We start from the raw sequence: 12,656 nt of genomic DNA, 5'->3' as shown, positions 1-12,656 counted from the left end.
TCCTGTCATATACTGTCATATAATTTACATCCTGGAAGCTGATTGGCTTTTACATCTTATGATGCAAGCAAGCCTTCATTTTTCAGCTTCTAGATATATATACATATTTTTTTTATTTATTTTTTTCTGCACACAGATTTAAACTCCCGAAAGAATTTTACAACGAAGACATTTTGTAAAGTTTCTTTTAAGATATTAAAAGTGAAATATAAGTCTTATTTTCTAGTTCACTAAGAAAAGAGTCTAATTATTAAGACATAGAATGAACCAATGATGGAAACGAATCCAGTGGAATTTTTATCGATGGAAACGAAGAGGTTTGCGAATATCATTTTGTCAGTTGTTGGCTGCTCTTAAATATTGTTGACGCATCAGTTAAGAAAATATAACATCCTATTTTATTGAGAAATAAAAACCAATCCTGATCATTTACATTACAACAAAGGCCAAAATCCACTGGATGTCTCACGTACTGAGACCCTCAAATGTTCTCTCTTATGTTCTGTCTTATGTTCTTTCTTTCTTTCCCCTCTCTCTCTCTCTCTCTCTCTCTCTCTCTCTCTCTCTCTCTCTCTCTCTCTCTCTCTCTCACTCTCACTTTCTCTCTCTCTCTCTGAAGGACAATGCCACTACCATCCCTTTCTCAGCTGGATCTCAGCCCGCTGTTCTGCAGCCCACACTGGAGCCCAGTCCTCAGGTTCGTTCACTTCTCTTTTAGATTAGATTAGATTAGATTAGATTAAATTAAATTCAATATTGTCATTGCACATGGGTATTGCATTGTTATAACTGTTATGTTTTCTCATCAGTCTCTCACCTGTCAGGACACGTATAGCCCTTTATCCAGAGTGACTTACATTTATACAACTGAGCAGTTGAGGGTTAAGGGCCTTGCTCAGGGGCCCAGCAGTGACAGCGTAGTGGACTTGAACTTGAGCTCACAACCTTTTCGATCAGTAGTCCACCACCGAGCTACCACTTCAAGATGATACAGCTTTCAGTGATACAGTGATTAAGGTGTTGGACTACTGAAATCCCAGGTCCACCAAGCTGCTACTGCTGGGCCCCTGAGCAAGGCCCTTAACTCTCGACTGCTCAGTAAAATGAGGTAAAATGTAAATGACTCTGGATAAGGGCCTCTGCCAAATACCGTAAAAGTAAACTGATACGAAGCACTAACAAAGAGACTCTGTAAATGTTAATCAAGCATAATAAGCAGTAAAAGAAATTTTTTTTTGTTTGTTTACGAAGATTGTTAAAACGAAAAGCGCTTTAGCGAGTTATTACTCTCGAAACTATAACCTATTAAAACACTCACATTAATATATACCTGTTGGAGCTGCTGATAGAGAGGATTGTTTAACACTCTCTGACCAATCAGCATTGAGAATTTCTAACCCACTTGGATACGGTTGCGTGTTGCGCAGGCCACAGCGGCGTCTGCGCAGGCCGAGCTCCTCAAACAGCAGGAGGAGTTAGAGAGGAAAGCAGCCGAGCTCGAGCGCAAGGAGCAGGAACTGCAGAATCGAGACGCTGGCAGGGGTGAGACAGCTACACACTAGTGTTAATTTCGTCAGACGAGACGAGACGAAATATGTTCGTCAACAACCTTTTTTTCATGACTAAGACGAGACGATGACAAGACTGCACCACTGTCCAAAAACGCTGACTAAGACTAAATTAACATGCATTATTGTTGACGAAAAAAGACGAGACGAAAATGTTTTGTATAAAATAAAAACTAAGATAAAATCTCTCTTCATTTTCGTCTACAATTGTCTCTGCTTTTTCATCAGCTGTTACGCCTTTAAAATATTCACAACGAGTTCGCGGCTTCGCTGTTGCTCAAGTTACAGGTCCGTGAAGCGGATCCCGCTTATTATATTGTTACCTACCAAATAAATCCCGATGACCGGTCTTTGCATTACGATTAAAAGTAAAACATGTGATGTGCAGTCAAGTCCGAGTGTATGCACTGTTTAAACGAGTGTTCTCAACTTCTCACTGATACTTTTGTGATTCGCGGAGTTTTGACAAGTTTTATAGCCTCGATATTGTTTCTTATTCAAGAGTGGTGACAGAAAAAACTCAGCACCCCCCAACCTGAAACCTCTTCCCACCCCCCATCACAATCACATCATAATCAAAATGAATAATTAGGCTTAAAAACAAATGTATATGTGAGGGAATCAAGTTTAACAATTACATGTAATATTGCTCCAAATATCATGAATAATGGTGTGTTCAATACCATGTATAACATGGATTAAGTCGGTAATTTTTATATATATATATATATATCTACAGTTTTGATCTTAGGCTTTTCATTAAGTTATTTATTTCCACTATAACACTTGTGTTCCTGATATTATTGCATTTAATGAGGCCTCGTTGTATTTATTCTTACAATAGATTCCAGATGTGGTCAAGCTACAATTTTTTGACTAAAACTAGACTAAAATTAAAAGACTTTTAGTCGACTAAAACTTGACCGAGATACCTTGAGTTTTCTTTTGACTAAAACTAGACTAAAATGACGAGACTTTTAGTCGACTAAAACTAAGACTAACAAAACAGATATGTGAATGACTAAATATGACTAAAACTAACAAGGACATTTGGCACAAGACTAAGACTAAATTAAAAATAGGTGACGAAATTAACACTACTACTACACACACACACACACACACACACGCACTCAGTAGTGTGTAAAAATCATAGCAATCATACTGAGTTTGTCATGTTGGACCTTTTGATTACAGGTAAAGAAAACAACTGGCCTCCGCTGCCGAGGTTTTTCCCAGTAAAGCCGTGTTTCTATCAGGATTTCGATGAGGAAATCCCAATGGAATACCAGAGGGTCTGCAAGATGATGTACTACCTCTGGATGTGTACGGACATATTTTCTTACATCTCACTGTCCCTCATACTGCATCACTCATGTAGTCATAAACAAGCCATCACTGTGGTCTGCGTCATAAACACGGTGTTACTATTTCATCAATTTTGCATGGTTATGACATTACAGAATGTACATCATCTTAGAGAAATATCCTCAGATGAATTAGTGATGAGTTAGAGACTGCTCTATAATTGTCACTCTGTAAACATACTTCAAAATGATTGACGTGCACTTCTGAGTCTGTGATCTTCTACATCGTCCCCATGACCGTCCCCATGACCCTTCCCATGACCGTCCCCCTGAATGTCTCCATGACCGTCCCCATGACCATCCCCATGATCATCCCCCTGAATGTCTCTATGACCTTCCCCATGACCGTTTCCATGATTGTCCCCCTGAATGTCTACATGACCATCCGTCCCCATGACTGTTCCCATGATCATCCCTCTGAATGTCTCCATGACCGTTCCCATGATCGTCCCCCTGAATGTCTCCATGACCGTTCCCATGATCATCCCTCTGAATGTCTCCATGACCGTTCCCATGATCGTCCCCCTGAATGTCTCCATGACCGTTCCCATGATCATCCCTCTGAATGTCTCCATGACCGTTCCCATGATCGTCCCCCTGAATGTCTCCATGACCGTCCCCATGACTGTTCCCATGATCATCCCTCTGAATGTCTCCATGACCGTTCCCATGATCGTCCCCCTGAATGTCTCCATGACCGTCCCCATGATCATCCCCCTGAATGTCTCTATGATCTTCCCCATGACCATTCCCATGATTGTCCCCCCTGAATGTCTCCATGACCATCCGTCCCCATGACTGTTCCCATGATCATCCCTCTGAATGTCTCCATGACCGTTCCCATGATCGTCCCCCTGAATGTCTCCATGACCGTCCCCATGACTGTCTCATTCTAACTGTCTCCTGAATATCCATATGACCATCTCCGTCTCCTAATCGCCTCTGAATGTCCCATTGACCGTGCCCATGATCGCCATTGTCCGCCATACTGTCCGCCTTACCGTCCCAATGACCATCCCTATAATCATCCCCTGAATGTCCTCATGTCCGTCCCCTGACTGTCCCCCTTAACGTCCCCCCGACCGTCTTATAGCACATTTTTTCCAATTTCATACTTTCTATTCTTTTTAATAATATTTAAATATTTGTTTGTGCTTTTGTGACGTCCATACAGTTTGTGCTGAAAAATGATGATAAGCGCGTGACCTCATATTTGGTCAAAGGCAGAAACAACAACGTTTCAATATTTTCAGAGAGATTTAAAAATCTGGTGCTTAAGGACGATACATTATTTAGCATTAATTCGAAAACTCTTCATGAACGGAAAAGTGATGAAATAATTTTGTTAAAGGATAGGAACATGAGCTCTGACCAGAAATTTGTTTGCCGAGTTATAGTCAGGAGATAACGAATTTAAATCCACTTTAGGAAGATAGGCTGTGCTCTCTGGGTGGGAGGGACCTACTCTCGGTCTGCTGTCAATCACAACAGCACTAGATAGTTGTACAGTAGGTGTCTGTTAAATGGTGAATGTGGACGAGGACAGAGCTTTTTCCTCCCAGTGTGTTACTCTGCTCTGTCATGGGGCACCAGTATCAGTGTGTAAAGTGTGTGCTAGTCGGCTTTATGTCTCAGAGCTAGCAGGTGTTGGCCTTCACCCTCCACTGCTCATGTTATAAGAGAAAATTTACTGGTGGATGGGATTTCTATAAGAGTAAAATGGGTTAAAATTATATACATTTAAAAACATTTTTTTGGAATGTTAAAGGTGGGGTCTCCGTTGTTTGAAAGCCAATGTTGACATTTGAAATCACCAAAACAAACACGCCCCTAACCCAAATGGGTCCCACCCCTGTATTGATAGCTCCGCCCACACATACATACGTAACCCAGGCAACTAATGGAAAGAAATGTGTCTTTATCATAGCTGAAGTGAAGAACAATACGATTGCAGATAAACAAACAAGCAAAAATGACACACAAGCATAATCATGTAAAGGACAAAGGCATATATTAGTTCTGTGTAACAAAGCAAAACCAACGTTACTCACCTATCGAGAAGTAAAAAAGCGCCTCGGCGTCTTAAGTAAAGTTGGTCACATATTCACAGATTGGAGTTTCCTGAGTCAATAACTCCTGAGCTAAACGCTGTTACTAGCAAAACACGGTTGTAGCTGCGTCTCTACATTACTACGATAGAAAAGAGGTGTTATTTGTGTAGTAACAGCGTTTAGCTCAGGAGTTATTGACTCAGGAAACTCCAATCTGTGAATATGCACCAACTTCCTGCTCCTTCAGTTCTCTCCAGCGCTGGAAAGCTGATCCTATATTAACACGTCCTACTTCTTACCTTATCGTAAACCTTTCTTCGCTTTCCTTCTTTGTTTTTATCCTCCATGTCAATGTTAAAACCGCTTTCTGCTAATGTCACACATGCGCACTGAACACTCTCTCCACCCATATTGACAAGACACGCCCCTTTCTGCTCATTGGCTACACGTTTGTTTTGATTTTTGTTTTGTTTGTCATCCCGACTCAGTTTTCTGAAGCATTTCCCAAACAACGGAGACCCCACCTTCAAATAATTGTAATAAATGTTTAATGTTTGCTATTTTGTTGTATTTTTTTTTGCCTATTCTGATGAAAGCTAAATTTCTGGAGTTCTGAATCTCGGTGCTCTATAGATCACTGTGTGACCCTCTTCTTGAACCTGCTGGCATGTTTGGCCTACTTCATTGTGAATATGCAGAACGGCGTGGACTTCGGCCTCTCCATCCTCTGGTTTATCCTCTTCAGCCCTGCTGCCTTGGTGTGCTGGTACCGGCCGGTATATAAAGCCTTCAGGTCAGTCCACTGCACTAAACCTCACTATAAAGAGATAAACATTACAGTTTTGTTAATGAACGCTCTGTAATTATATACACTGTCCTGTAACAACACACCAGCATGTGATTGTCTCACACACTTTGAAAGCAAATCCTTTTAGATGTTCTTTACGTGGATAACAAGCACTAATATTGATCCTAAATGAGCTAAATACTGCTCTAATTGATCATCAGCATTATTTCGCTTGTCGTTTTCCAGCCCTGGTTTCATGTAAAGGTTGCAGTTTGCTTTCCATTGTATTTAGTGGCTAATGAATATTTTAGGTATATATTGTATTTCTGTTGTAAACGGAGTAACTGATACTCGATCCGTTGCAGCCGAAATGAAGGAGTGTGATCTCGTGTTCCTCACAGGTCCGACAGCTCCTTCAGTTTCTTCTTTTTCTTCTTCATCTTCGCCTTTCAAGTGGTGGTGTACATCATCCAGAGTGTCGGCATCCCCAGCTGGGGAAACAGGTGAGTGACTGCACTTTGATAAGAGTACTACTTCGAGCTGTGTCTGTGGGTGTGTGTGTCTGTGGGTGTGTGTGTCTGTCTGTCTGTGTGTCTGTCTGTGTGTCTGTCTGTGAGGGAGCGAGTGAGGGTGTGTGTGTGTGTGTGTGTGTGTGTGTGTGTGTGTGTGTGTGTGTGTGTGAATGAAAAAAGAGAAATGTGTGTGTTTGTGTGTAAGAGAGAGAGCGGGGGTGTGCATGTGAAAGAGAGGGATGGTGTGTGTGGGAGAGGGAGAGAGAAGGAGGGAGTGTGTGTGTGTGAGAGAAAGTGATTGAGAGTGAATGTGCATGAGAGAATGTGTGTATGTGAGAGAGAGAGTGTGTACGTGTGTGTCTGAAAGAGCGAGTGAGGGTGTGTGTTTGTGTGTGTGTTTGAAAGAAAAAAGAGAAATGTGTGTGTTTGAGAGAGAGAGAGAGAGAGAGAGAGAGAGGGTATGTATGTGAAAGAGAGAAATGGTGTGTGTGTGTGAGAGAGAGAGACCAAGAGAGAGAGAATGAGGGAGTGTGTGAGTGAGAGAATGTGTGTATTTGAGACAGAGTGTATGTGTGTGTTTGTCTGTTTGTGACTGAGGGAGTGAGGGGGGGTGTGTGTGACAGAAAAAAGAGAAATGTTTGTGTTTGAGAGAGAGAGAGAGAGAGAGAGAGGGTGTGTATGTGAAAGAGAGAGATGGTGTGTGTGTGTGTGAGAGAGAGAGAGAGAGAGAGAGAGAGAGAGTACGAGAGAGAGATAGAGAGAGTGTGATTAAGAGAGGGAGAGAGAGATGGTGTGTGTGTGAAAGAGAGAGATGGTGTGTGAGAGAGAGAGACCAAGAGAGAGAGAGAGAGGGTGTGTATGTGAAAGAGAGAGATGGTGTGTGTGTGAGAGAGAGAGAGAGTACGAGAGAGAGAGTATGAGAGAGAGATAGAGAGAGTGTGATTAAGAGAGGGAGAGAGAGATGGTGTGTGTGTGAAAGAGACAGATGGTGTGTGAGAGAGAGCGACCAAGAGAGAGAGAGATGGTGTGTGAGAGAGAGCGACCAAGAGAGAGAGAGATGGTGTGTGTGTGAGAGAGAGAGAGAGAGAGTACGAGAGAGAGAGTATGAGAGAGAGATAGAGAGAGTGTGATTAAGAGAGGGAGAGAGAGAGAGAGAGATGGTGTGTGTGTGAAAGACAGATGGTGTGTGAGAGAGAGCGACCAAGAGAGAGAGAGGGTGTGTATGTGAAAGAGAGAGATGGTGTGTGTGTGAGAGAGAGAGTATGAGAGAGAGATAGAGAGAGTGTGATTAAGAGAGGGAGAGAGAGAGATGGTGTGTGTGTGAAAGAGAGAGATGGTGTGTGAGAGAGAGAGAAGGAGGGAGTGTTTGAGTGAGAGAGAGAATTGTAACCTGTTACTGACTCATGGCAGATAAACGGTTTAAAGGTCACAGTATCTACAGTTAGACGTTTGTGAAATCCTGTGACATGGAGTTTGTACCCTGCCTTAACATGAGCATGTATAAACCTGTGACGTGCTTTTCAGCTAATCAATAATCATTATTATATCATTTGAAATTCTACCTGAACCCTAGCGGTTGGATCACCTCCATCTCCATGATCAAAATCAACCCGGCAGTCGCCGTGTTCATGATGATCGTGGCCGGATGCTTCACAATCAACGCAGCGCTCGCAGTCATCTTACTGAAATTGGTGAGTCATGCAAGAGTCACGCTGTAGATCACCTTCATAGATCAGCCTCGGGTACGGAGGCTTGGAGTAAGTGCTCACCAGTCACATGTCCGCACTCATGAGAAGAAGGTCAACGTCCCTAAGCTTCAACCGGACTAAAGCGGATGTGAAGAAAGACGATCGTTCTGGCAAATAAATTAGTGTCGAGTCATAAAGTTTAGATCCCTCGTTGTTTTAAGGAAAGAAAAAGGAAAATATTTGATCAGCCATTTATTATCAAAAAGGTGCAAAGAAAGGAAATCTGAGACCAAATCAACAGAGAAATAGTTTGTAATAAGGCAAACGTAGCAAATCATTGTTTTTTAAAGAACTCGAGTGTCCTACACAGAACCCTGACTCTGACTCAACCCCACTGAACTGAACACCTTTGGGATGAACTGGAACGCTGATTTAACACCAGACTTCCTCACGCTTTTACATCAGCGTCTGATCTCACTAACGCTCTTTATAGATGCACAAACACAAATCCACACAGACGCGCATCAGGTTTTTGCTCGAATGAATTTTTGACCCTGTGCTGTACATACTTTTGCACTCACTTCCCACATAAATGTTTGTGTATACAGAGTGCTCAGCATAAATGAGTACACATTTATTATTATTATTATTATAAGAATGTGGTCATCTAACATCTTTAGGGGAAGAAAATAATACATTCAATTCAAACGAGAACAACAAATTCAACTAAATCTAATATTTTTTTATGGCCTCCTGGATTTTTAAGAACGGCAACTAATCCTTCTAGACACTGAACTGAGAAGTCGATGACATACAGCTACATCTATCTTTATCCATTCTTGAAGAACGAACTCTTTCGGAATCACACACTACGGACAATTTTTCCAGAGATGCCAATCAACCTACCATGCATGTCTTTGGACCGGGGGAGGAAACCGGAGTACCCGGAGGAAACCCCCGAGGCACGGGGAGAACATGCAAACTCCACACACACAAGGTGGAGGCGGGAATCGAACCCCGACCCTGGAGGTGTGAGGCGAACGTGCTAGCCACTAAGCCACCGTGCCCCCCCCTACATAGTAACTTAAAAATGAAAAAACTTTCGGTTTCTGTGCTTCTGTAAAGCTGCTTTAAGACAACGTACGTTGTTAAGAACGCTATAGAAATGAATTGAATAGAATTTGGTCAGGATTCTATAGGAGTGGATTTTCTCTCTTAAAACGCAGATCGATTAGACTCATACCAGTCAATTCCTGATACTTGTATTAGAATAGTTCCAATGTTGCCTTTGGTACCGATTAATCTTACTCAAAGCCAATAAGCCCAGATATCTCATTGTATACGATCTCGTCGCGATCAGCACGATACGATCAGCGTGTAATCATTAATGCTGAGCACTGAATATAAAATACAAACACGATACACACTGAAAGATCTCAGCTGTAATTTCTGTTGGATTTCCCCACACAGGTCCACGCTAAGTACAGGAGAACAGGTGCGAGTTTCCAGAAGGCACAGCAGGAGTTTTCTCAGGGCGTCGTGACCAACAGAACGTTCCAGACCGCCGCGGCCACCGCCGCCACCTCGGCTGCTCGCGGGGCCTTCCAATAACACGGTGCATTCCGAACTGTCCATCGCTCACCTCCTCCTCTCACAAAGCATCACCTCTCCTCTGTATTTAAGTCTTTTGTCTGTTCTCTCGCTAAAGGAACGTTCTCTTAGGGATACTGTAGAGGTCAGTAGTGAGAAAAGCCTGTATCATGTATAAGTAATGCACATTCAATACTTTCTGATTTTCTTGGTTATAGCTTTTAAATGCTTTTTTTTTTTTTCCCCTCCCCTCGTGGTACCAAATAGTGCTGGACGATACGACGTAAATATCATGATTCACAAAGACACTAGCGTTATCGCTTTTAAAACAATGCTTCACCTAATGTCTACAAAAATACATTTATTTTCCGAGCACGGGGAAGTGGTGGCTTAAGCTGTTAAGGCTCTGGGTTGTTGATTGGAGCCTCAGGACTGCCAATCTGCCACTGTTGGGCCCTTGACCAAGGCCCTTAACCCTCCCTGCTCCAGGAGTGCTGTATCATAGCCGCCCCTGCGCTCCGACCCCAGCCTCCTTAGTTAGTATATGTGAAGATAGAATTTCACTGTGCTGTAAAGTATATGTGGTGGTGATAAAGGCTTCCAGGCCCCCAATTCATATTCAGTTCATTTTTAGATTGGAAAATGTTTAGATTTACGGTTTTAAAGATGTACAAGATGCATCAAATAGACGGCTTCCTTTTACGAGTAGACGAGTAGACATAATATCCACCATTGTTTATTTTAGAAAAGCATATCGTGAGTTTATTATGATATCATCATATCATCGTATCGCCCAGCACTTGTACCAATAGTGTAAAAAATTCACTGCTCACACTTGTCTACGTTCCCAAACGACATTTACATTTATGACATGAATCAGTCTCCTGTGTCCAGAGTGACTTCTAGATGTCCTTGTAGTCAAAAGGGCCTTTTTACACCTGGTCACTTCATGTGTTTTCTCTGATCCGATAGCTATCTGATTTGTTAAACCTGTTCCATTTACATCAGGCCACATAAATGCGTCTCGGCGAATCGGATATCGATCCGATCTTTCTACTCCCGCCCAAAATGCAAATATATTTGACCTCATTTCCGGGGTAATTGAAATGGAACACGCTTTGGTGTATGCGCTTTTCAGAACGCAATCAAAAAGAAGACGAAAAAACTCGTTACGACGGTTATGTTACAAAAAACAGCGTTTACTGTTTGCTGCATTTTCGCTGGCAGCAGCAGCGCATTTTAAGACCCAACGAGACACCTGAGTGAAAGATCACCTGCGAGTGACGTACTTCCGTTTTGGAGGAGTATAGCGCTGACGTATGTGACTTGAACAACCACATTCATTTACACCTGTCCAGTTTCATCTGAAATGCGTCCCAGACCACCTCCTGAAGTGGTTTGAACGGTCGGATTTATATCCGTCTCGAAAACGTTTCAGAGGGCATTTAGACCTGGTCTTTTTACCATCGGATAGCTATCTGATCACAGAAAACGCATGAAGTGACCAGGTGTAAAAAGCCCCAAAATTACATCACATCCTTTATGAAGTCCACTAGATCTGACCCCAAACTGCACACCTGAACATTCCCCCACCCACCATTCAGAGCTCTCCTCTGTCACACAACAGCTCAAAGCAGGAGCCTAATATGACTCATGAAGCCATCTATTACAGAGAGACGCACTCAGACGATAGCTCGGCTGTTTGCCCTCTTCCTCGTACACCAGCTCACAGATGCATACAGTTGGCCACAGTCTGTGATTGACAGGAGAGGGCACAGCACGCCTTCCCTTCCAACCTGAGAGCACGGCTGATTTTGTTGTCTAGTTCCTCGGCCGTCGCGATGCTCCAACTCTGTTTATTTGAAGACGGTTTTGTATTAAAATGTCCCCCTGGGTCGCTAATTTTATCTGAACAAGTCCATTTTCAGCGGGTAAAATAGTTTCGCAAACACGACGGCAAAAACGAACAAAGCGCTCACACTGTTACAGCGCATTTAAGTGCATCATACGAATATTTTTTATTTAAATATGTGGCTGCTAATTTAGTGTCATTGTTGAAATGCATGCATGGAAACATTGTGAATGTACGGTGAAGGTAAATAGTGATCAATCAGAGCATGATGCACAGGTAAAGCTACCGCTAATTGTATGCAATTCAAACCTAAACGATCGAACTTCTTTTCCTCACGTCGGTGGAAACGCAAACTACGTTAGGATTCGCTCCAGTTTGCTGAAAAACCACGATGCACAGATCACACACACAGTCGCTGGACGGACTGTCGCTCCGCATATTTATAGATTTAGATTTGTGCCGTCATCACGTTATAGACGTTCCTGTTCTTTCGATCACAAACATCTTTTTCAGTGTTCTCAAATTATCATCGAATAAAGTCGTATAGTCTGATTTATTGTAATGTTTCTGATGTGGAACGGGATATTTTATGTACAGATATTATTTAGCTCATTTGAAATTCACACCGATTGTTTGTTTGTTTGTTTGTTTGTTTGTTTGTTTGTTTGTTTGTTTTGATGATGTGGAGTCCATCGTGTAGTGAAATATTTTATCGTCACATTTATTGGGTGTAAAATAAAAAATGGTTTTATTTTATGACGCTTTTGTTTTCATACCATATCAGTACCATGTTTCATTTCAGAGTGAGATGTTATATTGGACCAGCAGTGGGCAGCGTTGCACTTAAAATACGGTACACTGTATTCCAGAACAATGACCATCTTCAAAATCATCCATTTATTCTGAAGGATCTCTGATTCCACTGATTCACATATCAGTCTTCTTTGAACACTTATGTCCCTTTTCCACCGAGGCAGTTTGAGTTCTGGTTCGGAGCCTAATTTAGAACCAGTTCTTTCTTTTTCGACAGCCAAAGCACCGGCTCTGAACCAGGAAAAGTGGTTCTTAAGTAGCACCAAAACGTTGCTGGTCTAGACTTAAGAACCGCTTGTGTCAGGGGCTGTGGGCGGAGCTGAGGGCGGGGTTACTGTTAGCGCCTTTGATAACGTACCTTAAGTATACTAATGTTTAATACACTTACTTTACCACGATATGGTCAATTATCAGCACACATGATAGTA

At 42.2% G+C, this 12,656-nt stretch overlaps 1 protein-coding gene across 5 annotated transcripts in view; it reads left to right on the top strand.

Moving 5' to 3' along the window:
• The window catches only part of scamp2l (secretory carrier membrane protein 2, like), an 18,051-nt gene extending 5,880 nt beyond the window's left edge, over nucleotides 1-12,171 (top strand). For all 5 annotated transcript variants that reach the window (XM_060886567.1, XM_060886584.1, XM_060886575.1 and 2 more), the window contains 7 exons: nucleotides 620-697; nucleotides 1,428-1,542; nucleotides 2,766-2,894; nucleotides 5,620-5,779; nucleotides 6,175-6,276; nucleotides 7,859-7,976; nucleotides 9,444-12,171. In XM_060886567.1, coding sequence (XP_060742550.1) covers nucleotides 620-697; nucleotides 1,428-1,542; nucleotides 2,766-2,894; nucleotides 5,620-5,779; nucleotides 6,175-6,276; nucleotides 7,859-7,976; nucleotides 9,444-9,584 — 843 coding nt within the window. In that variant the 3' untranslated portion in view covers nucleotides 9,585-12,171. The remainder of the gene's footprint in view (nucleotides 1-619; nucleotides 698-1,427; nucleotides 1,543-2,765; nucleotides 2,895-5,619; nucleotides 5,780-6,174; nucleotides 6,277-7,858; nucleotides 7,977-9,443) is intronic.
• Nucleotides 12,172-12,656: the final 485 nt, after the last annotated feature.

The sequence above is a fragment of the Tachysurus vachellii genome, chromosome 1 (assembly GCF_030014155.1).
Source record: "Tachysurus vachellii isolate PV-2020 chromosome 1, HZAU_Pvac_v1, whole genome shotgun sequence".
In the NCBI taxonomy this organism is placed as follows: Eukaryota; Metazoa; Chordata; class Actinopteri; order Siluriformes; family Bagridae; genus Tachysurus; species Tachysurus vachellii.
Note: the sequence above shows the minus strand (reverse complement) of the source record. Positions and strands in the feature narration are given on the sequence as shown.